The 26,513-nt window shown below is 45.8% G+C and overlaps 1 protein-coding gene across 1 annotated transcript in view; it reads right to left on the reverse strand.

Annotated features, from left to right (window-relative positions):
• Positions 1 to 26,513, reverse strand: part of LOC126212763 (period circadian protein-like) — a 176,285-nt gene that overhangs the window by 113,578 nt on the left and 36,194 nt on the right. The window contains exons 2-3 of the mRNA XM_049940169.1: positions 5,999 to 6,167; positions 138 to 215 (exon numbers count right to left, since the gene is read on the reverse strand). Coding sequence (XP_049796126.1) covers positions 138 to 215; positions 5,999 to 6,150 — 230 coding nt within the window. The 5' untranslated portion in view covers positions 6,151 to 6,167. The remainder of the gene's footprint in view (positions 1 to 137; positions 216 to 5,998; positions 6,168 to 26,513) is intronic.

Genomic DNA, 26,513 nt, shown 5'->3' on the forward strand with positions numbered 1-26,513 from the left:
TCCGGGATGACGAGTCTGACACAGCAGAGGAGGTTGTGGAGGGCCGCCTCAAACCAGTCAGAAGATTCTTGATCCAAAGAAGAAAAGAGAAAGTGTCGACTACGCTAGAGAGAAGTAGATGTCGGCGTGGTACTCACCCGCTGCTGAGAGTGGACGGATGGCCTCCGTAGCCGCTGCTGCCGCTGGAGCTGCTGATGCGCGACTTGGAGCTGCCGCTGCAAAAGAAAACACAAGTGGCAAGTCAGCGCCGCGCATCAGACTGGAGCATTACAAACACTGCTACCACAACACAAGTGTCACTTCATATCAGCCAGCTGCAATTTTGTCCCAGGTTCAAGACATACACTGCAGAATGTACTGCGGCTGCCGGAAGAGTGATTTCAGGTGTGCCGCAGGGGAGTGTAGTAGGACCGTTGCTATTCACAATATACATTAATAACCTTGTGGATGACATCGGAAGTTCACTGAGGCTTTTTGCGGATGATGCTGTGGTATACCGAGAGGATCTGCAGCGAATTGAAGCATAGTGCAGGGAATGGCAATTGAATCTCAATGTACACTCCTGGAAATGGAAAAAAGAACACATTGACACCGGTGTGTCAGACCCACCATACTTGCTCCGGACACTGCGAGAGGGCTGTACAAGCAATGATCACACGCACGGCACAGCGGACACACCAGGAACCGCGGTGTTGGCCGTCGAATGGCGCTAGCTGCGCAGCATTTGTGCACCGCCGCCGTCAGTGTCAGCCAGTTTGCCGTGGCATACGGAGCTCCATCGCAGTCTTTAACACTGGTAGCATGCCGCGACAGCGTGGACGTGAACCGTATGTGCAGTTGACGGACTTTGAGCGAGGGCGTATAGTGGGCATGCGGGAGGCCGGGTGGACGTACCGCCGAATTGCTCAACACGTGGGGCGTGAGGTCTCCACAGTACATCGATGTTGTCGCCAGTGGTCGGCGGGAGGTGCACGTGCCCGTCGACCTGGGACCGGACCGCAGCGACGCACGGATGCACGCCGAGATCGTAGGATCCTACGCAGTGCCGTAGGGGACCGCACCGCCACTTCCCAGCAAATTAGGGACACTGTTGCTCCTGGGGTATCGGCGAGGACCATTCGCAACCGTCTCCATGAAGCTGGGCTACGGTCCCGCACACCGTTAGGCCGTCTTCCGCTCACGCCCCAACATCGTGCAGCCCGCCTCCAGTGGTGTCGCGACAGGCGTGAATGGAGGGACGAATGGAGACGTGTCGTCTTCAGCGATGAGAGTCGCTTCTGCCTCGGTGCCAATGATGGTCGTATGCGTGTTTGGCGCCGTGCAGGTGAGCGCCGTAATCAGGACTGCATACGACCGAGGCACACAGGGCCAACACCCGGCATCATGGTGTGGGGAGCGATCTCCTAACCTGGCCGTACACCACTGGTGATCGTCGAGGGGACACTGAATAGTGCACGGTACATCCAAACCGTCATCGAACCCATCGTTCTACCATTCCTAGACCGGCAAGGGAACTTGCTGTTCCAACAGGACAATGCACGTCCGCATGTATCCCGTGCCACCCAACGTGCTCTAGAAGGTGTAAGTCAACTACCCTGGCCAGCAAGATCTCCGGATCTGTCCCCCATTGAGCATGTTTGGGACTGGATGAAGCGTCGTCTCACGCGGTCTGCACGTCCAGCACGAACGCTGGTCCAACTGAGGCGCCAGGTGGAAATGGCATGGCAAGCCGTTCCACAGGACTACATCCAGCATCTCTACGATCGTCTCCATGGGAGAATAGCAGCCTGCATTGCTGCGAAAGGTGGATATACACTGTACTAGTGCCGACATTGTGCATGCTCTGTTGCCTATGTGCCTGTGGTTCTGTCAGTGTGATCATGTGATGTATCTGACCCCAGGAATGTGTCAATAAAGTTTCCCCTTCCTGGGACAATGAATTCACGGTGTTCTTATTTCAATTTCCAGGAGTGTACATTAATAACCTTGTGGATGACATCGGAAGTTCACTGAGGCTTTTTGCGGATGATGCTGTGGTATACCGAGAGGTTGTAACAATGGAAAATTGTACTGAAATGCAGCAGGATCAGCAGCGAATTGACGCATAGTGCAGGGAATGGCAATTGAATCTCAATGTAGAGAAGTGTAATTTGCTGCGAATACACAGAAGCAAAGATCCTTTATCATTTATCTACAATGTAGCAGGTCAGCAACTGGAAGCAGTTAATTCCATAAATTATCTGGGAGTAGGCATTAGGAGTGATTTAAAATGGAATGGACATAAAAAGTTGATCGTCGGTAAAGCAGATGCTAGACTGAGGAAGAATCCTAAGGAAATGCAATCCGTAAACAAAGGAAGTAGGTTACCGCACACTTGTTCGCCCACTGCTTGAATACTGCTCAGCAGTGTGGGATCCGTACCAGATAGGGTCGATAGAAGAGATAGAGAAGATCCGACGGAGAGCAGCGCGCTTCGTTACAGGATCATTTAGTAATCGCGAAAGCGTTACGGAGATGACAGATAAACTCCAGTGGAAAACTATGTAGGAGAGACGCTCAGTAGCTCGGTACGGGCTTTTGTTAAAGTTTCGGGAACATACCTTCACCGAGGAGTCGGGCAGTATAATGCTCCCTCTTATGTATATCTCGCGAAGGAACCGTGAGGATACAATCAGAGAGATTAGAGCCCACACAGAGGCATACCGACCATCCTTCTTTGCACGAACAATACGAGACTGGAATACAAGGGAGAACCGATAGAGGTACTCAAGGTACCCTCCGCCACACACCGTCAGGTGGCTTGCGGAGTATGCATCTAAATGTAGATGTAGAAGCCAAGTTCTTTCAGAGATGGAAATGGTAGTCTGGCCACTATGTTACATGCCGAACGCCTATACTACTAAACCGCTACAAACACCGAGTACCAGTGAAACTTCCTGGCAGATTAAAACTGTGTGCCGGACCGAGACTCGAACTCGGGACTTTTGCCTTTCGCGGGCAAGTGCTCTACCAACTGAGCTACCCAATCACGACTCACGCCCCGTCCTCACAGCTTTACTTCTGCCAGTACCTCGTCTCCTACCTTCCAAAATCTGCAGAAACTCTCCTGCGAACCTTGCAGAACTAGCACTCCTGAAAGAAAGGATATTGCGGAGACATGGCTTAGCCACAGCCTGGGGGATGTTTCCAGAATGAGATTTCCACTCTGCAGCGGAGTATGCGCTGATATGAAACTTCCTGGCAGATAAAAACTGTGTGCTGAACCGAGACTCGAACTCGGACCTTTGCCTTTCGGGAGAACACCCCGCCATTTTCAACGCAAACTGCAACGGACAGGCGACCTACATCCAAATTAAAAAAACCTCAGTTCTTGGACTGATGCAGGAAAGATAACACACACACACACACACTGAACACTAGTGCTACGAAAGATGACTAAAGTCAGAGCTATCGATAGTGAGACTATGAATTCGCAGGTGAGGTAGCATCGAGTCTGTCCCCCTTTTTTTGACAAGGGAGGAGCCGGATTCCAAACAGAGTTTAAACAGAAACCTCCATCCCTGTTAACGAGGTTGCTCGCTAATTTAAATCTCAACTGCCTCCCTAATAACACTGTCCCAGTAGCTGGACGTGCATGCCAATATCTCGGTGTTGTTATATAACATGGGGTGACCAGTATCCAAGCAATGTTCGGCAATAGCAGATCTACTTGGCTGCTGTAATTGTATGTGCCGTTTATGCTCAGTACATCGGTCCTCCACGGTCCTGATAGTTTGACCAATATATGCCGTGCCACAGCTACAAGGAATACGATATACACCCGCCTTGCGCAGTCCAAGATCATCCTTGACGGAACTCAAAAGAGCTCTAATTTTAGATGCAGGTCTGAAAACACATTTCACATCGTATTTCCGCAAAATACGACCGATCTTGTTGGAAGTGTTTCCTACGTAAGGCAAAAAGGCAGTAGACTTAGGTGTCGACTCAGAATTATCATCAATCACCCGATCTACAGTTGGTCGATAGCGCAACTCACGTTCAATCTCTCTATCACTATAACCATTTTGACGAAACGTAACTTCAAGATGGGACAGCTCAGCTGGCAAAGTCTCAGCGTCAGAAACGACATGTGCCCTGTGTACCAAGGTACGAAGTACCCCTTCACGCTGAGCCGGATGGTGACAACTATTAGCCTGTAAGTACAAGTCGGTGTAAGTGTGTTTCCTGTAGACTGCATGTCCCAATGATCCATCATCCTTCCTCCTAACCAACACGTCAAGAAAGGGAAGGCAACCACCCTCCATCGTAAAACGATGAAAGTGTTACCAGGCTGAATTCCCGGAAGTTATTTGATAGTTGCTATAATTAGACAGAAATGCGAGGGTCAGTCCAAAAGAAAGGCACACTATTTTTTTTTAAATCCGTCTTTTATTCTACATGTTTGAAAGTTTTACAGTGTGTAGATACATCCTTTAGGAACAATATTTTCATTTCTCCACATAATTTCCATCCCTCTCAACTGCCTCACGCCATCTTGGAACCAGCGCCTGTATACCCGCACGGTAGAATTCTGGACCAACCTGTTGGAGCCACTGTTTGGTAGCGTGCACAAGGGAGTCGTCATCTTCAAACCTTGTTCCACGGAGAGAGTCCTTCAGTTTCCAAAAGAGATGATAGTCACATGGAGCCACATTAGGACTGTAAGGCGGGTGTTTCAGTGTTGTCCATCCGAGTTCTGTGTTCGCTTCCACGGTTTTTTGACTGACGTGTGGCGGTGCATTGTCGTGCAACCGCAAAACGTCCTGCTTTTGCCGATGTGGTCGAACACGACTCAGTCGAGCTCGAAGTTTCTTCAGTGTCGGCGGCATCAGAATTTATGGTGGTTCCACCTGGCACGATGTCCACAAGCAAGAGTCCTTCGGAATCGAAAAACACCGCAGCCATAACTTTTCCAGCAGAAGGTGTGGTTTCGAATTTTTTTTTTCTTGGGTGAATTTGCATGATGCCACTCCATTGATTGCCTCTTCGTCTCTGGTGTAAAATGATGGAGCCATGTTTCATACCCTGTCACAATTCTTCCAAGAAATTCATCTCCACCGTTCTCGTACTGTTCCAAAAGTTCGCTGCATACCGTTTTTCTCGTTTCTTTGTGAGCCACTGTCAACACCCTGGGAACCCACCTGGCACAAACCTTATTTAACGCCAACACCTTCAGTATTCTGCAAACATTTCCTTCCCCTACCCCAACGTAGCGTGACAATTCGTTCACTGTGATGCGTCTGTCAGCAGTCACCAATTCGTCAACTCTCTGCACACTGTCTGGAGTGTGTGCAGTACGAGGCCTGCCGCTGCGAGGACAATCCTCAATATTGTCACGTAACCTGCTCGCCCACCGACTAACTGTACTGCGATCGACAGCAGCATCTCCGTACACCTTTTTCAACCTCTTGTGGATGCTTCCCACTGTCTCGTTTTCACGGCACAGGAATTCTATGACAGCACGTTGCTTCTGACGAACGTCAAGTGTAGCAGCCATCTTGAAGACATGCTGTGACGGCGCCACTCACGGGAACAGGTTGAACTAAGTTTGAAAACAAGCGGGAAGGATGTATCTACACACTGTAAAACTTGCACACATGCAGAATTAAAACTGTATTTTTTTAAAAAAAAAAATAGTGTGCATTTCTTTTGGAGTGACCCACGTAAACAGTTACTGTGGGCCGTTTCTGCGCCAAGTATCGGAAATTCCAAGCTAGAAAAAATATGAGAGGGTAGGGGTGGGGGAAAGGCGTTAAGACAATTTATGCTTCAGAATGGGGGCGCGACGGGAAAAGTTTGAGAAGACCTGATCTATTCCATAGCCCCTCACAGAGTGGACTGACGGATGTGAGCAGGTTACAGTCTGCTCCGCCCACTGTATTTTGAGTTTGGCGCAGATGTCAGTACGAGAGGTTTCGGCTTCAATGCCGGCGGCATCTTCAGGAGCGTGCTTACTGACCTGCGCTGTGACTGGCTGTTGCCCACGGAGCAGGCAGAGTCCGGCGCCTTGCAGGAGCGGCTCGCTAGGGACGCGGTGGTCGCCCCGGAGGCGGGGGAGGCGGTGCCCGGTGCTGGCGCAGCCGTCGACGGCGCCTCTCGCTCCTCCTTCATGGTGGGGGCGGGGTAGCCTGCAGGCAGGAAAACATCCAAGTGAGTAGGCCGCACGACGGGGCAAAACCCAGCCTGAAGCTGCAGCTCGCAAATTATACGGCAGTCAGACCGTAAATGATCTACATCGTCCGTACAAAAGTTCCCACACTGGTTTTATTCCTGCCGTACGAAAAAATGGCTGACGTCGAAATAAGTGTACAAGGAATAGAAAAGCAACTGAAATCACTCAACAGAGGAAAGTCCACTGGACCTGACACGATAGCAATTCGATTCTACACAGAGTACGCGAAAGAACTTGCCCCCCTTCTAACAGCCGTGTACCGCAAGTCTCTAGAGGAACGGAGGGTTCCAAATGATTGGAAAAGAGCACAGGTAGTCCCAGTCTTCAAGAAGGGTCGTCCAGCAGATGCGTAAAACTACAGGCCTATATCTCTGACATCGATCTGTTGTAGAATTTTAGAACATGTTATTTGCTCGCGTATCGTGTCATTTCTGGAAACCCAGAATCTACTCTGTACGAACCAACATGGATTCCGGAAACAGCGATCGTGTGAGACCCAACTCGCCTTATTTGTTCATCAGACCCAGAAAATATTAGAATCAGGCTCCCAGGTAGATGCCATTTTCTTTGACTTCCGGAAGGCGTTCGATACAGTTCCGCACTGTCGCCTGATAAACAAAGTAAGAGCCTACGGAATATCAGACCAGCTGTGTGGCTGGATTGAAGAGTTTTTAGCAAACAGAACACAGCATGTTGTTCTCAATGGAGAGACGTCTACAGACGTTAAAGTAACCTCTGGCGTGCCACAGGGGAGTGTTATGGGACCATTGCTTTTCACAATATATATAAATGACCTAGTAGATAGTGTCGGAAGTTCCGTGCGGCTTCTCGCGGATGATGCTGTAGTATACAGAGAAGTTGCAGCATTAGAAAATTGTAGCGAAATGCAGGAAGATCGTCAGCGGATACGCAATTGGTGCAGGGAGTGCCAACTGACCCTTAACATAGACAAATGTAATGTATTGCGAATACACAGAAAGAAGGATCCTTTATTGTATGATTATATGATAGCGGAACAAACACTGGTAGCAGTTACTTCTGTAAAATATCTGGGAGTATGCGCGCGGAACGATGTCAAGTGGAATGATCATACAAAATTAATTGTTGGTAAGGCGGGTACCAGGTTGAGATTCATTGGGAGAGTGCTTAGAAAATGTAGTCCATCAACAAAGGAGGTGGCTTACAAAACACTCGTTCGACCTATACTTGAGTATTGCTCATCAGTGTGGGATCCGTACCAGGTCGGGCTGACAGAGGAGATAGAGAAGATCCAAAGAAGAGCGGCGCGTTTCGTCACAGGGTTATTTGGTAAGCGTGATAGCGTTACAGAGATGTTTAGCAAACTCGAGTGGCAGACTCTGCAAGAGAGGCGCTCTGCATCGCGGTGTAGCTTGCTCGCCAGGTTTCGAGAGGGTGCGTTTCTGGATGAGGTATCGAATATATTGCTTCCCCCTAGTTATACCTCCCGAGGAGATCACGAATGTAAAATTAGAGAGATTAGAGCGCGCACGGAGGCTTTCAGACAGTCGTTCTTCCCGCGAACCTTACGCGACTGGAACAGGAAAGGGAGGTAATGACAGTGGCACGTGAAGTGCCCTCCGCCACACACCGTTGGGTGGCTTCCGGAGTATAAATCTAGATGTAGATGTAGAACGATGATTTATTTCAGCCGAAACCAGTTGTTGTTGTTGTTGTTATGGTATTCAGTCCAAAGACTGGTTTGATGCAGCTCTCCATGCTACTCTATTCTGTGCAAGCTTCTTCATCTCCCAGTACCTACTGCAGCCTACATCCTTCTGAATCTGCTTAGTGTATTCATCTCTTGGTCTTCCTCTACAATTTTTACCCTCCAAGCTACCCTCAAATGCTAAATTTGTTATCCCTTGATGTCTCAGAACATGTCCTACCAACCGATCCCTTCTTCTCGTCAAGTTGTGCCACAAACTCCTCCTCTCCCCAATTCTGTTCAATACCTGCTCATTAGTTATGTGATCTACCCATCTAATCTTCAGCATTCTTCTGTAGCACAAATTTCGAAAGCTTCTATTCTCTTCTTGTCCAAACTACTTATCGTCCATGTTTCACTTCCGTACATGGCTACACTCCATACAAATACTTTCAGAAACGACTTCCTTACACTTAAATCTATACTCGATGTTAACAAATTTCTCTCCTTCAGAAACGCTTTCCTTGCCACTGATAGTCACATTTTATATCCTCTCTTCTTCGTCCATCATCAATTACTTTGCTCATCTGCTACTTTAAGTGTCTCATTTCCCAATCTAATACCCTCAGCATCATTTGATTTAATTCGACTACATTCCATTATCCTAGTCTTGCTTTTCTTGATGATCATCTTATATCCTCCTTTCAAGACACTGTCCATTCCGTTGAACTGTCTCTGACAGAACTACAATGTCATCGGCGAACCTCAAAGTTTTTATTTCTTCTCCATGGGTTTTAATACCTACTCCGAATTTTTCTTTTGTTTCCTTTACTGCTTGCTCAATATACAGATTGAATAACATCGGGGACAGGCTACAACCCTGTCTCACTCCCTTCCCAACCACTGCTTCCCTTTCATGCCCATCAACTCTTATAACTGCCATCCGGTTTCTGTACAAATTGTAAATAGTCTTTCGCTCCCTATATTTGAACCCTGCCACCTTCACCTTTCTCTGTATACGTTCAATATCCACCGTTGGTCCTAGCTGGTACGGGTCCCACACACTTGAGCAATAGTCGTCGTTGTAGACTGACTGCACTTCCCCAGTATTCTACCAATGAATCACCCACTTTACCCACCACTGAACCTATGTGGTCATTCCATCATATCCTTACAAATATACCCAGGTATTTGTATGAATTGGCCAGTTCCAACAGTGACTTATTGATGTTATAACCATAAGATACTTCGTTTTCTTTTTGTTTTTTTTTTTTCGTTTCTGAAGTGCAAAATTTTACATTTCTGAACATTTAGAGCAAGTTTCCAATCTCTGCACGAGATTGAATCTTATCAAGATCTGGATGAATATTTACGCAGCTTCTCTCAAATAGTACTTCATAATAGACAACTGCATTATCTGAAAAAAAAAGCCTGATGTTAGTATTGATATTGTATACTGGTAGTGGGTGCCTCTGTCCTGTTTTACGTTCCACATTATAAAAAGTTGGCGAGAGAAAGAGAGAAATCAGGCTTCGTGGTTGCGTTCTGTTTCATGTAAGCGAACAGCTTCCGAAATTTTAACTCGTCAACTGATGATAGGTACTTACCATTCGAAGAACACTGAAACACGAATTTGAATGTACCGTTGAAAACCATTTCGTCCGAATATCAAAAAACACATACCAGTTACAACCAGCTCGCCGATCACATCTACATCTACACCCATATTCCACAAGCCACCTGACGGTGTGTGGCGGAGGGTACCTTGAGTACCTCTATCGGTTCTCCCTTCTATTCCAGTCCCGTACTGTTCGTGGAGAGAAGGATTGTCGGTATGCCTCTGTGTGGGCTCTAATCTCTCTGATTTTATCCTCACGGTCTCTTCGCGAGATATACGTAGGAGGGAGCAATATACTGCTTACTTCCTCGGTGAAGGTATGTTCTCGAATCTCCAACAAAAGCCCGTACCGAGCTACTGAGCGTCTCTCCTGCAGAGTCTTCCACTGGAGTTTATCTATCATCTCCGTAACGCTTTCGCGATTACTAAATGATACTGTAACGAAGCGCGCTGCTCTCCGTTGGATCTTCTCTATCTCTTCTATCAACCCTATCTGGTACGGATCCCACACTGCTGAGCAGTATTCAAGCAATGGGCGAACAAGCGTACTGTAACCTACTTCCTTTGTTTTCGGACTGCATTTCCTTAGGATTCTGCCAATGAATCTCAGTCTGGCATCTGCTTTACCGACGATCAACTTTATATGATCATTCCATTTTAAATCACTCCTAGTCCAGTTGCTGATCTGCTATTTTGTAGCTACATGATAAGAGATCCGTCTTTCTGTGTATTAGCAGCACATTACACTTGTCTACATTGAGATTCAATTGCCGTTCCCTGCACCATGCGTCAATTCGCTGCAGATCCTCCTGCATTTCTGTACAATTTTCCATTATTACAACCTCTCGATATACTACAGCATCATCCGCAAAAAGCCTCAGTGAACTTCCGATGTCATTCACAAGGTCATTTATATATATTGCGAATAGCAACGGTCCTACGACACTGCCCTGCGGCACACCTGAAATCACTCTTACTTCGGAAGACGTCTCTCCATTGAAAATGACATGCTGCGTTCTGTTACCTAGGAACTCTTCAATCCAATCACACAATTGATCTGATAGTCCATATGCTCTTACTTTGTTCATTAAACTGCTGTGGGGAACTGTATCGAGCGCCTTGCGGAAGTCAAGAAACACGGCATCTACCTGGGAACCCGTGTCTATGGCCGTCTGAGTCTCGTGGACGAATAGCGCGAGCTGGGTTTCACACGACCGTCTTTTTCGAAACCCATGCTGATTACTACAGAGTAGATTTCTAGTCTTCAGAAAAGTCATTATACTCGAACATAATACGTGTTCCGAAATTGTACAACTGGCTCTGGCTACTGCCTATTCACAGAAAAGTATGACGTACTGCTTTAAGTGTGAACGTACTGCTTAGCGATATGCCGCTTGATACCGGGCGCTTGCAACCCTTTGGTGGAAGGACTGCAGGTGGAATACCACTCAAATGTTTAAGCTCACATTTCTTTGTAGTTCAGCAGTACAGTAACAGAGTTATAAACGCGAACAGTAACGCTAAGGAAGAGCAATTGAACGGAATGGACTGTGTCTTGAAATGAGGATATAAGATGAACATCAACGAAAGCAAAACGAGGATAATGGAATGTAATCGAATTAAGTCGGGTGATGCTGAGGGAATTAGGTAAGGAAATGAGACACTTAAAGTAGTACAGGAGTTTTGCTATTTGGGGAGCAAAATAACTGATGGTGGTCGTAATAGAGAGGATATAAAGTGTAGACTGGCAATGGCAAGGAAAGCGTTTCTGAAGAAGAGAAATTTGTTAACATCCAGTATAGACTTAAGTGTCAGGAAGTCGTTTCTGAAAGTATTTGTATGGAGTGTAGCCATGTATGGAAGTGAAACATGGACGATAAGTAGTTTGGACAAGAAGAGAATAGAAGCTTTCGAAATGTGGTGCTGCAGAAGAATGCTGAAGATTAGATGGGTAGATGACATAACTAATGAGCAGGTATTGAACAGATTTGGAGAGAGGAGGAGTTTGTGGCACAACTTGACTAGAAGAAGGGATCGGTTGGTAGGACATGTTCTGAGGCATCAAGGGATCACAAATTTAGCATTGGAGGGCAGCGTGGAGGGTAAAAATCGTAGAAGGAGACCAAGAGATGAATACACTAAGCAGATTCAGAAGGATGTAGGCTGCAGTACGTACTGGAAGATGAAGAAGCTTGCACAGGATAGAGTAGCATGGAGAGCTGCATCAAACCAGTCTCTGAACTGAAGACCATGGGAGAGTGTCACAGAGATATCGAAGGAACTGAAATGGAAGACTCTTTAAGAGCCGACCGAAGTGGCCGTGCGGTTAAAGGCGCTGCAGTCTGGAACCGCAAGACCGCTACGGTCGCAGGTTCGAATCCTGCCTCGGGCATGGATGTTATTGATGTCCTTAGGTTAGTTAGGTTTAACTAGTTCTAAGTTCTAGGGGACTAATGACCTCAGCAGTTGAGTCCCATAGTGCTCAGAGCCATTTGAACTCTTTAAGACAGACATAAACCATCCTGGGGAAGTCTTTTAACGAAGTTCCATGAACCGCCTTTAAATGGTGACTCTAGGAATATACCGCAATCCCATACGTATAGCTCACATAGGGTGTTCAAACAATCACTCTTCCCGCACTCAGTACGTCAAATGGAACGCGTAGGAACCCTAACAGTGATACAATGGGACATACCCTCTGCAGAGTATAGATGTAAATAAATAAATGTCGTGTGACTAGGGCCTCCCGTCGGGTAGACCGTTCGCCGGGTGCAAGTCTTTCGATTTGACGACACTTCGGCGACTTGCGCGTCGATGGGGATGAAACGATGATGATTGGGACAACACAACACCCAGTCCCTGAACGGAGAAAATCTCCGACCCAGTCGGGAATCGAACCCGGACCCTTTGGATTGAAATTCTGTCGCGGTGGCCACTCAGCTACCGGGGTCGGATAGTATAGATGTAAAACTTCGTGGCAGATGAAAACTGTGTGCCGGACCGAGACTCAAAGTCGGGACCTTTGCCTTTCGCGGGCAAGTGCTCTACCAACTGAGCTACCCAAGCACGACTCACGCCCCGTCCTCACAGCTTTACTTCTACCAGTACCTCGTCTCCTACCTTCCAAACTTTACAGAAGTTCGCCCGCATCTCGTGGTCGTGCGGTAGCGTTCTCGCTTCCCACGCCCGGGTTCGATTCCCGGCGGGGTCAGGGATTTTCTTTGCCTCGTGATGGCTGGGTGTTGTGTGCTGTCCTTAGGTTAGTTAGGTTTAAGTAGTTCTACGTTCTAGGGGACTTATGACCACAGCACTTGAGTCCCATAGTGCTCAGAGCCATTTGAACCATTTTACAGAAGTTCTCCTGCGAACCATGCAGGCCTAGCACTCCTGAATGAAAGGATATTGCGGAGACATGGCTTAGCCACAGCCTGGGGGATGTTTCCAGAATGAGATTTTCACTCTGCAGCGGAGTGTGCGCTGATACGAAACTTCCTGGCAGATTAAAACTGTGCAAGCTTCTGTAAAGTTTGGAAGGTAGGAGACGAGGTACTGGCGGAAGTAAAGCTGTGAGGACGGGGTGTGAGTCGTGCTTGGGTAGCTCAGTTGGTAGAGCACTTGCCCGCGAAAGGCAAAGGTCCCGAGTTCGAGTCTCGGTCCGGCACACAGTTTTAAACCGCCAGGAAGTTTTATATCAGCGCACACTCCGCTGCAGAGTGAAAATCTCGTTCCAGTATAGATGTAGATAGTATAGCTGTAGATGTAGACGCGCATCACTTCTTTCTATTGCGCAGCCATAACGTGGTCCGTGCCAACACCTCTGGCTCGGAAATGCATTGCCGGGCAACAGTTGCCGGTAATGTTGCCTAACACGTCGCTGCAATTTGTCTGGCTAACAATGTTGCTGGTCAATATGGTCGGGATAGCTGTGGACTTTCTGTGAGCCGCGTTAACACGTACCGTGTAATACCTTGCTACTGGCTTAGCGCGCTTTGTAATATCTACTGTTATGCTCGCTCTTTACTAACGTTTTTTGAGCACCTGGCTCATCCATCTCTGGTCTCCAATGGCACCCATCTCAGCTTGAAGACTTCTGCCATCAGCACGGATAAGGAAAGAAAGAAAAAAACTCATAGAATTGGGAATCTGTCACATACATTCTCTTAGGTGCTAGTATCTATTTGTTTAACAGCACTGCGTCAGCCCGGTCATGCACACACCATGTCCACCAAAAACCAGCCACTGTCTGAGCAAACCACGAGAAGAAAAAAGAAACACATAAAAAGGCGACTGTAAGTGCGTCATAAACGTAATAGTATCCCTAGATATAAACATGTTTACAGTTTGCTTCACTGACTGTATGGCTAAACTGGAAATAAACACACACGACGAAAATCGTCAATAAACTTCAGTTCTTGAATTACGACGTCTTTCTTCGAAGGATTTATTTCGCAACCAGTTTTGTTTTTCAGCGCGACAGTATTTTCTCTCAGTATAACTATGCAGTAGGCACTTAGGTGATGCTATGCAATTGCGTAGCGTGTTTCCCTGCACAGCTTTGGACTTTTACACACTGCACGCAAACTGTGACATTGTCACTTGATGTTTCAACTAATCATCAGAAATACATCCTAATTGCATCATTGAAGTTTCATATTATTTATACTTAATTAATGGTATTAAAAAAAAAGAAGATATATGTGTTTCTACTGATACAAACAAGTAGAGCATTATGCGTGGTGCAGCCAGCAGATCATATTATTGATCACATACCATTGGAATTAAATACAAAGGACATTTATCGTGAAACTTAAATGGACAAGAGGCCACACGCATAGCTCAGTTGATCTTTGTGGCCCTTCACTGATCACAACTGTAAGAAGTCGTGGTCTCCTGACCTTCATCGCTTACATATTCCGCCCTCACAATCATATTCCGCACATCTAGACGCTTCATTCGAACCCAAACTCAATAAGATAAATCATCAATAAACACTTCCGGGCCAAGTTGCCGTGGTCGATCTGTAAAACTTCTTCTCCCTGACGTTTCGTTCTCAACTACGGAGAACATCTTCGGAGATGAGACATGAAATGCAAGCAGCGGTTGGGAAGGGAGTAAGACAGGGTTGTAGCCTCTCCCCGATGTTATTCAATCTGTATATTGAGCAAGCAGTAAAGGAAACAAAAGAAAAATTCGGAGTAGGTATTAAAATCCATGGAGAGGTAATAAAAACTTTGAGGTTCGCCGATGACATTGTAATTCTGTCAGAGACAGCAAAGGACTTGGAAGAGCAGTTGAACGGAATGGATGGTGTCTTGAAGGGAGGATATAAGATGAACATCAACAAAAGCAAAACGAGGATAATGGAATGTAGTCGAATTAAGTCGGGTGATGTTGAGGGTATTAGATTAGGAAATGAGACACTTAAAGTAGTAAAGGAGTTTTGCTATTTGGGGAGCAAAATAACCGATGATGGTCGAAGTAGAGAGGATATAAAATGTAGACTGGCAATGGCAAGGAAAGCGTTTCTGAAGAAGAGAAATTTGTTAACATCGAGTATAGATTTAAGTGTCAGGAAGTCATTTCTGAAAGTATTTGTATGGAGTGTAGCCATGTATGGAAGTGAAACATGGACGGTAAATAGTTTGGACAAGAAGAGAATAGAAGCTTTCGAAATGTGGTGCTACAGAAGAATGCTGAAGATTAGATGGGTAGATCACATAACTAATGAGGACGTACTGAATAGGATTGGGGAGAAGAGGAGTTTGTGGCACAACTTGACCAGAAGAAGGGATCGGTTGGTAGGACATGTTCTGAGGCATCAAGGGATCACCAATTTAGTATTGGAGGGTATCGTGGAGGGTAAAAATCGTAGGGGGAGACCAAGAGATGAATACACTAGGCAGATTCAGAAGGATGTAGGTTGCAGTAGGTACTGGGAGATGAAGGAGCTTGCACAGGATAGAGTAGCATGGAGAGCTGCATCAAACCAGTCTCAGGACTGAAGACCACAACAACAACACCTGAAATGTGGCGTGCGTCGTCTTGTCGTTTAGTTCTAAATGTTTTGAAATGCTTACCTACTACATAGCACTTTTTCAAAATTAATAAGCAAACATATTAATAGTATTAATAGTAAGCCTGTATTAAAAACTTTCAGTGTTCGGCTCGACAAATTTAATTATAAGTAAAGTTTTACTCCAGTGATTGGGAAATACACATCCCAGGTTGGGATGCATAAACAAAAACCAGAGGAGGGGATGGTGTGATGCAGAGGGGGGGGGGGAATCCCCCCCCCCATACCCCCATGCAAATCGCACAATGATATCGATGTATCGGATTGCCGAGAGCTAGCGCTCTCGTGTGTGTGTAGGTCGCGGCTAAGCCACGTGAGAGGCACGTCTCGTGCGCAGAGCCAGCGAGCCCGCGGCCTTGGTGCTTCGCCAGCCGTGGAGTGGGGCAGGACACTTCACGGGGCACGTGGCCCGTGTTGCCCGTAAGCAGCCGGCGTCCCTCACCAGCTGCGGTGCCGCCGACGCCGTAAAACCTGTAGCAACAGCTTATCCGCTGTAAGGCGCGCGAATGAACCCACCAGTACGATGTCCTCGATGGTGAGTGTTCATCGGAAGTGAGGGTAATCATCTGGAGTGCCCCAGGGAAGTGTGGTAGGTCCGCTGTTGTTTTCTATCTACACTACTGGCCATTGAAATTACCACACCAAGACTCGGGGCCTTTGCCTTTCGCGGGCAAGTGCTCTACCACCTGAGCTACCCAAGCACGACTCACGCCCCGTCATCACAGCTGCCAGTACCTCGCCTCCGACCTTCCAAATTTTGCAGAAGCTCTCCTGCGAACCTTGCAGAACTAGCTCTCCTGAAAGAAAGGATACTACGGAGAATGGCTTAGGCCGGTATTACACTATCAAATTTCTTTGTCAAAGATTTGATCAAAGATGTGATCAAATATTCCGTCCAATATATTTGACAAAGATCTTTGACGTAGCGCTAGAAGGGGTATTACACTGTCATCAAATTTTTCGTCAAAGTTCAAGATGGCTGACAACAACTTGTTATTAACCGCAGCAGTTGCATTTACCGCAATTGCATTGTGTGCACATGCGGAAAAGAAGTGGGGGAAAAAAAGGAAGCATACATACGAGGTTGACAGTCTTAAATTCCTGGGATTACAACTTGATAATAAATTCAGTTGGGAGGAGCACACCACAGAACTGCAGAAACGCCTTAACAAATCTGTATGTGCAATTCGAGTGTTAGCAGACATAGGCAACACAAAAATGAAAAAGCTTGCATACTTTGCCTACTTTCATTCCATAATGTCATATGGGATAATATTTTGGGGTAAATCTTCAAGTCAAACAAAAGTTTTCAGAGTCCAAAAGCGTGTAATACGTATTATTTGTGGAGTAAATTCACGGATGTCCTGTAGAAACCTCTTCAAAGAACTGGGTATACTAACTACAGCCTCTCAGTATATTTACTTCTTAATGAAATTTGTCGTAAATAATATATCTCTTTTTCCAACAAACAACTCAGTTCATACATACAACACTAGGAACAAAAATGATCTGCACAAGGACTTAAAAAGCACTTACTTCAGTTCAAAAAGGGGTCCACTACTCAGGAACACTCATCTTCAATAATTTGCCACCAAATATAAAAAATTTAGTTACAAATAAAGATCAGTTTAAAAGGAGCCTGAAAGACTTACTAGTGGCCAACTCCTAATCCACTGACGAAATTTTTAATAGAAACAAATGATGTATATATTCATATTATTCGTATTGTTATTTCAGCTTTAAAAAAATCGACATGTTCCACATCCACGAGGATCTCCTCAGCACGGATCTATGGAACGAAAAACTAATCTAATGTGGGTGAAGCCGTGGGTTTTACGACGACGCGATAAAAGCATTCAACAAAACTTGTTACGTGAGCTTACAGTGGAAGACGTCAAGTCGTACATCAATTACTTAAGAATGGATGAGCATACATTTCTGTATGTGCTCAGTGAAGTGTATCCTCATATCACAAAGCGCAATATTCACTTAAGAACTGCTACATCTGCAGAAGACAGGCTCACTGTAACACTCCGATCCCTTGCTACAGGAGAGGGTTATGCTATGTTAGGTTAGGTTAGGTTAGGTCAGGTCTCCAATCTTCTTAATCTATTTTTGTATTCAGCGTTCCTCACGTTGTAAAGCGCATCAGCTTCATACACCTCTATTAATTTTGTAGTTGTCGGCACACACCAATTGTATTTACCGGCAATGTTTATAAAAACACTACAGACGACAGAACGCTGCAGCGATGCTAGCGCTCCATGTGCTAACATGTCACATTGCAATGAACAGAAAACAAGCGATTTCTTTGATCAAATATACAGCGAGGCCCTAGATTTGATCAAATATTGGACGACATTTGACAAAGTCGCTATTACACTATCAAATATCTTTGACAAAGATATTGGACAAAGAAATTTGATAGTGTAATACCGGCCTTAGCCACAGCCTGGGGGATGTTTCCAAAATGAGATTGTGCGCTGATATGAAACTTCGTGGCAGATTAAAACCGTGTGCCGGACCGAGACTGGAAATCGGGACCTTTGCCTTTCGCGGGCAAGTGCTCTCCTTTCTTTGAGGAGAGAGCTGGTTCTGCTAGGTTCGCAGGAGTGCTTCTCGGAAGTTTGCAAGGTAGGAGACGAGGCAATGGCAGAAGTAGAGCTGTGAGGACGGGGCGTGAGTCGTGCTCGGGTAGCTCAGTTGGCAGAGGACAGCGCACAGTTCCCACACGCTCGTTCCATTTCGAATCGCTTCGCAACGTTACGCGCAGATATTTAAACGACTTGACTGTATCAACCCGGACACTAGTAATACTGTTTGATCTTCCTACTCATCCGCGTTAACTTCCATTCTACCACATTTAGAGCTACCAGCTATTCATCACACCAACTGCAAATTTTGTCTAAGTCGTCTTGTATCCATCTACAAGCTTTGACACATTGCCGTACAATACAGCATCATCAACTAGCAAACTGCTGCCCACCCTGTACGGCATATCATGTACAGGGTGTTTCAAAAATGACCGGTATATTTGAACCGGCAATAAAAACTAAACGAGCAGCGATAGAAATACACCGTTTGTTGCAATATGCTTGGGACAACAGTACATTTTCAGGCAGACAAACTTTCGAAATTACAGTAGTTACAATTTTCAACAACAGATGGCGCTGCGGTCTGGGAAACTCTATAGTACGATATTTTCCACATATCCACCATGCGTAGCAATAATACGGCGTAGTCTCTGAATGAAATTACCCGAAACCTTTGACAACGTGTCTGGCGGAATTGCTTCACATGCAGATGAGATGTACTGCTTCAGCTGTTCAATTGTTTCTGGATTCTGGCGGTACACCTGGTCTTTCAAGTGTCCCCACAGAAAGAAGTCACAGGGGTTCATGTCTGGCGAATAGGGAGGCCAATCCACGCGCCTCCTGTATGTTTCGGATAGCCCAAAGCAATCACACGATCATCGAAATATTCATTCAGGAAATTAAAGACGTCGGCCTTGCGATGTGGCCGGGCACCATCTTGCATAAACCACGAGGTGTTCGCAGTGTCGTCTAAGGCAGTTTGTACCGCCACAAATTCACGAAGAATGTCCAGATAGCGTGATGCAGTAATCGTTTCGGATCTGAAAAATGGGCCAATGATTCCTTTGCAAGAAATGGCGGCCCAGACCGGTACTTTTTGAGGATGCAGGGACGATGGGACTGCAACATTGGGCTTTTCGGTTCCCCATATGCGCCAGTTCTGTTTATTGACGAAGCTGTCCAGGTAAAAATAAGCTTCGTCAGTAAACCAAATGCTGCCCACATGCATATCGCCGTCATCAATCTTGTGCACTATATCGTTAGCGAATGTCTCTCGTGCAGCAATGGTAGCGGCGCTGAGGGGTTGCCGCGTTTGAATTTTGTATGGATACAGGTGTAAACTCTGGCGCATGAGACGATACGTGGACGTTGGCGTCATTTGGACCGCAGCTGCAACACGGCGAACGGAAACCCGAGGCCGCTGTTGATCACCTGCTGCACTAGCTGCGCGTTGCCCTCTGTGGTTGCCGTACGCGGTCGCCCTACCTTTCCAGCACGTTCATCCGTCACGTTCCCAGTCCGTTGAAATGTTTCAAACAGATCCTTTATTGTATCGCTTTTCGGTCCTTTGGTTACATTAAACCTCCGTTGAAAACTTCGTCTTGTTGCAACAACACTGTGTTCTAGGCGGTGGAATTCCAACACCAGAAAAATCCTCTGTTCTAAGGAATAAACCATGTTGTCTACAGCACACTGGCACGTTGTGAACAGCACACGCTTACAGCAGAAAGACGACGTACGGAATGGCTCACCCACAGACTGCGTTGTCTTCTATATCGTTCACATCACTTGCAGCGCCATCTGTTGTTGAAAATTGTAACTACTGTAGTTTCGAAAGTTTGTCCGCCTGAAAATGTACTGTTGTCCCAAGCATATTGCAACAAACGGTGTATTTCTATCGCTGCTCGTTTAGTTTTTATTGCCGTTTCAAATATACCCGTCATTTTTGAAACCCCCTGTATGTATACATAGAACAACAGCGGCCCTGTCATACTTTCCTGGGTCACTCCTGAAAGATACCCTTGTCTCTGATGAAACTCGCCCTCGAGGACAACATACTCGGTTGTGTTAATTAAGAAATCTTCGAGCCACTCCGATATGTGTGAACTTACTCCAGAGGCCCCCCATCAACCGTGGACCTTGCCGTTGGTGGGGAGGCTTGCGTGCCTCAACGATACAGATAGCTGTACCGTAGGTGCAACCACAACGGAGGGGTATCTGTTGAGAGGCCAGACAAACGTGTGGTTCCTGAAGAGCGGCAGCAGCCTTTTCAGTAGTCGAAGGGGTAACAGTCTGGATGATTGACTGATCTGGCCTTGTAACACTAACCAAAATGGCCTTGCTGTTCTCGTACTGCGAACGGCTGAAAGCAAGGGGAAATTACAGCCGTGATTTTTTCCCGAGGGCATGCAGCTTTACTGTATGATTAAATGATGTAGTCGAATTAAGTCGGGTGGTGCTGAGAGAATTAGATTAGGAAATGAGACAAAGTGGTAAAGGAGTTTTGCTATTTGGGGAGCAAAATAACTGAAGATGGTCGAAGTAGAGAGGATATAAAATGTAGACTGGCAATGGCGAGGAAAACGTTTCTGAAGAAGAGAAATTTGTTAACATCGAGTATAGATTTAAATGTCAGGAAGTCGTTACTGGAAGTATTTGTATGGAGTGTAGCCATGTATGGAAGTGAAACGTGGACGATAACTAGTTTGGACAAGAAGAGAATAGAAGGTTTCGAAATGTGGTGCTACAGAAGAATGCTGAAGATTAGATGGGTAGATCACGTAACTAATGAGGAGGTATTGAATAGAATTGGGGAGAAGAGAAGTTTGTGGCACAACTTGACTAGAAGAAGGGATCGGTTGGTAGGACATATTCTGAGGCATCAAGGGATCACAAATTTAGTATTGGAGGGCAGCGTGGAGGGTAAAAATCGTAGAGGGAGACCAAGAGATGAATACACTAAGCAGATTCAGAAGGATGTAGGTTGCAGTAGGTACTGGGAGATGAAGGAGCTTGCACAGGACAGAGTTGCATGGAGAGCTGCATCAAACCAGTCTCAGGACTGAAGACCACAACAACTACTACTGCATATGCTCGTACCTTCGCAACAGCCTTCAATGGGGCACCGTGTCAAATGCTTTGCGGAAATCTAGACTGACGGAATCAGCCTGTTCCCCTTAAACGATAGTTCTATCATGTGAGAAAAGGGCAAGGCGCTTTTCGCACGAGTGATGCTTTCTAAAACCATGCTGATTCGTGGACATGGCTACTCAGTCTAAGTGGCCGTGCGGTTCTAGGCGCTACAGTCTGGAACCGCGAGACCGCTACGGTCGCAGGTTCGAATCCTGCCTCGGGCATGGATGTGTGTGATGTCCTTAGGTTAGTTAGGTTTAAGTAGTTCTAAGCTCTAGGGGACTGATGACCTCAGCAGTTGAGTCCCATAGTGCTCAGAGCCATTTGAACCATTTACTCAGTCTCAAGAAAAAAATGTATAGTCGAACTGAGAATTTGTTCAAGGATTCTGCAGCAAGCAGAAGTTATCGATATTGGTCTGTAACCTTTGGGTCCGTTCTTTTCCCCTTCTTATGTGCAGGAGTCACCTCCGCCTTTTTGCTGGGCGAAAGATTCACGATAAATGCAAGTTAGGTAAGGGGTCAACCTCGTAGAGCACTCCTGCCCCTTTCTCGCTTGCGCGCATGCCTTCTGCAACTCCTGGAAGCCTTTGTGTGCTCCCGTAAGCGGATCACGCTCCCAAATATCTTTAGCGGAAATTTCCACTTCTCGTAGCTCTTTTTCAGCTTCTGTGAACGGTTGCCGCTTTGGTTTCCTTATCTCGAAAGTAGATTACGTATCCTTTTACGTATCTTTCCTGTACTAATTCGTGTCACATGCCCCACACCATTACACATTCGTGTCACGAAACCATAAAAAGCAGGTCATCTTTTGCGAAGCATGTCACGTGTCTTCTCGACGTGCATCTACACACGGAAGAAGGAAAGAAACTGGTACGCCAACCTAAATTCGTGTAGGGGCCCCGCGACGTCGCATGTACTCGGCTAATGTCTGAAGTAGTGCTGCAGGGAATTGAAACTACGAGAGGATGGAGGTATCTTATGAACAGAACGCTGCCAGCCCGTATTGGTTCAAATGGCTCTGAGCACTATCGGACTTAACATCTGTGGCCATCAGTCGCCTAGAACTTAGAACTACTTAAACCTAACTAACCTAAGGACATCAAACACATCCATACCCGAGGCAGGATTCGAACCTGCGACCGTAGCAGCAGCGCGGTTCCAGACTGTAGTGCCTAGAACCGCTGGGCTACTGCGGCCGGCTGCCAGGCCGTATTCAGTGAATCTCAGTAATGTTCATGTCTGAGGACTTGGCTGGCAAGCGGAAGTGTTTAAAATCAGAAAAGCGTTCCTGGAGCCACTCTGTACCAGGTTATCACTGTTAGCATTCAACCGCGATTCTTATACACATATTTTAACAACGCGCTTCAAGAGACAATGCTCTCATCATGAGGTTGTAAAGTCTATGTCATGAAATTAAACGGACTAAAAAGACAAAATACCATCACAAACAGTTGGGAAGTCCATATGTCGTTGTTGTTGTTGTGGTCTTCAGTCCTGAGACTGGTTTGATGCAGCTCTCCATGCTACTCTATCCTGTGCAAGCTTCTTCATCACCCAGTACTTACTGCAACCTACATCCTTCTGAATCTGCTTAGTGTATTCATCTCTTGGTCTCCCCCTACGATTTTTACCCTCCACGCTGCCCTCCAATACTAAATTGGTGATCCCTTGAAGCCTCAGAACATGTCCTACCAACCGATCCCTTCTTCTAGTCGTGCCACAAACTCCTCTTCTCCCCAGTCCTATTCAATACCTCCTCATTAGTTACGTGATCTACCCATCTAATCTTCAGCATTGTTCTGTAGCACCACATTTCGAAAGCTTCTATTTTCTTCTTGTCCAAACTATTTACCGTCCATGTTTCACTTCCATACATGGCTACACTCCATACAAATACTTTCAGAAATGACTTCCTGACACTAAATCTATACTCGATGTTAACAAATTTCTCTTCTTCAGAAACGCTTTCCTTGCCATTGCCAGTCTACATTTTATATCCTCTCTACTTCGACCATCATCAGTTATTTTGCTCCCCAAATAGCAAAACTCATTTACTACTTTAAGTGTCTCATTTCCTAATCTAATTCCCTCAGCATCACCCGACTTAATTCGACTACATTCCATTATCCTCGTTTTGCTTTTGTTGATGTTCATCTTATATTCTCCCTTCAGGACACCATCCATTCCGTTCAACTGCTCTTCCAAGTCCTTTGCTGTCTCTAACAGAATTAGAATGTCATCGGCGAACCTCAAACTTTTTATTTCTTCTCCATGGATTTTAATACCTATTCCGAATTTTTCTTTTGTTTCCTTTACTGCTTGCTCAATATACAGATTGAATAACATCGGGGAGAGGCTACAACCCTGTCTTACTCCCTTCCCAACCACTGCTTCCCTTTCATGTCCCTCGACTCTTCTAACCGCCATCTGGTTTCTGTACAAATTGTAAATAGCCTTTCGCTCCCTGTATTTTACCCCTGCCACCTTTAGAATTTGAAAGAGAGTATTCCAGTCAACATTGTCAAAAGCTTTCTCTAAGTCTACAAATGCTAGAAACGTAGGTTTGCCTTTCCTTAATCTTTCATCTAAGATAAGTCGTAAGGTTAGTATTGCCTCACGTGTTCCAGTATTTCTACGGAATCCAAACTGATCTTCCCCGAGGTCAGCTTCTACTAGTTTTTCCAATCGTCTGTAAAGAATTCGTGTTAGTATTTTGCAGCTGTGGCTTATTAAACTGATTGTTCGGTAATTCTCACATCTGTCAACACCTGCTTTCTTTGGGAATGGAATTATTATATTCTTCTTGAAGTCTGAGGGTATTTCGCCTGTTTCATACATCTTGCTCACCAGATGAGTCCATATAGTAAAACAGACTTAAAAGTATATTGGACTGTGGGTCCTCGCCTTACATTGAAGTTGTTGACACAAGTCGATGGCCGTCCCATAGCTACCAAGTATGCTGTCGACTGCGCCGGCTCGGGAGCTGTTGTGGACTGACGTGCCTAGGTGTTGTGGCATGTGGTTACAGCCGTGTGCTTGACAGTAACGCTGTGCTATTGGGCGCCTTATTTCCTTATTGCATTGGTCTGCTATTGTTAGCCTCTCGCAACTCCGTCAGTGACATGCTACAAGTTTAAAGTCGCATACCTACCCTAAAATAATTCTAAAAACCCGCTAAAAAATCTCATTTCTTTAAAATTATCTTGTGCATTTAGAATATTGCTTTGTTTCTTTTCATGGATAGCTACCTCGAATTCCTCTAGTAAATCAAGTTTCCTCCCTTTCTTTTCTACGTGCAATATTTCCACGTTATCTTCTATGCTATTAAGGGGATGGCCTGTTTCATATATATAGTTCGCAACAGCTGATTTGTCATAATTCAAAAAATGGCTCTGAGCACTATGGGACTCAACTGCTGTGGTCATCAGTCCCCTAGAACTTAGAACTACTTAAACCTAACTAACCTAAGGACATCACACACATCCATGCCCGAGGCAGGATTCGAACCTGCGACCGTAGCAGTCGCACGGTTCCTGACTGCGCGCCTAGAACCGCGAGACCACCGCGGCCGGCTTTTGTCACAATTCCCTAACCTGAACGCATCTTTATGTTCTTTATACCGGATCGCGAATGATCTTCCTGTCTGCCCTATATATTTTGCATCACAAGTTCTGCACTGAATCTTATAAACTCCCGATCTTTCAAACTTATTTCTCTTCTCGCCAATATCGTGCTTAAGGCTATACCTCACTAGGTTATTAGTCTGCAAAGCTATTTTGACGTCGTATGGCTTAAAAATATTTGCTATCTTTTGTGAGGCTGTTCCGTAGTATGGCATCGTGATAATTTTCTCTTTCTCTCCATCAGGTTTTTTCTTTTTGCGCTTATTACTTTTCCGTAACAGTTTTTTAACCATATCTATTCTGTAACCGTTATTCATCGCTATTATCTTAACGGTATTTATTTCAGTCTCCCTATCTTTTTCGCTCATAGGTATATTGACTGCCCTATGCACGAGACTACGGAAATCATTACGAGAAATTTCCTTAAATACGGTAACATTTCAACGCAAGAGACAATTGAATTTATTGAACTCCTACAGCTCATTACAAGTTTTAATTATTTTACGTTTAATAATAAATTTTATATTCAGGACGATGGGTTAGCCATGGGGTCCAGTATTTCAGGAACAATGGCGGACATTTTTATCAACGACCTTGAAGATAAAGTTCTAAATTCTGACGATAACATTATGGATAAAATTGTTTATTACAAACGGTATGTTGACGACACTCTGCTACTTGTCGATGGTTCCCGTGAGGACAGTGAGGAAATAGTAAAAAAGTTCAACGAAGCACATAATAAAATAAAATTTACCGTGGAGTATGAAACTGACAGTTGTTCACAGTTCCTGGACCTGAATATAAAAAAGCAGGGCAATAAACATGCGTTCTCCGTTTATAGAAAACAAACTACGGCTGATGCCGTGATCCCGAATGATTCATGCCATCCGCAGGCTTATAAAGAAGCCGCTTTCCGTAGTCTCGTGCATAGGGCAGTCAAATATACCTATGAGCGAAAAAATAGACGCTAACTAGTTACGGAGACTCACCGCGGACGTCACCGCCTGATCATGTGTCGGGCCGGCCGTCAGCTCACTCACTCAGCGCTCTCTCCGGAGAGGCAGCGCTACCGGCCTCTCACGTTGCGGTCTGCTCAGCGCAGTAGAATGGTGGAGGCGCGCAGCCCCCTGGGCCCCACTGCGCATGCGCCGCAACCTTGACACAGTGAAGCCGCCAACAGCTGTGTGGAGCTGTGCGGCCAACTCGGGCGTTGTATCGTGAACTGCTCACTCGGCGGACAGACCTTTCGCAGCCAAGGTCGCCACCACAAAGCCAGCGCCGAGGCCCGTAACAGCCATTGTACGGCCTGGCACCGAAGCTTCGTGTTCTAAATACATTACACACCACCTTTTGGTTTTAATGAGACCTTCGTAAAGGGAGCGTGGAGGACCCGGGAGTAGACAACATTCCATTAGGACTACTCACGGCCTTCGGAGAGCCAGTCCTGACAAAACTCTACCATCTGGAGAGCAAGATGTATGAGACAGGCGAAATGCCCTCAGACTTCAAGAAGAATATAGTAATTCCAATCCCAAAAGTAACACCTGCAAAATACTAACGCGAATTCTTTACAGACGACTGGAAAAACTGGTAG

The sequence above is a fragment of the Schistocerca nitens genome, chromosome 11, assembly GCF_023898315.1.
Source record: "Schistocerca nitens isolate TAMUIC-IGC-003100 chromosome 11, iqSchNite1.1, whole genome shotgun sequence".
Taxonomy (NCBI): domain Eukaryota; kingdom Metazoa; phylum Arthropoda; class Insecta; order Orthoptera; family Acrididae; genus Schistocerca; species Schistocerca nitens.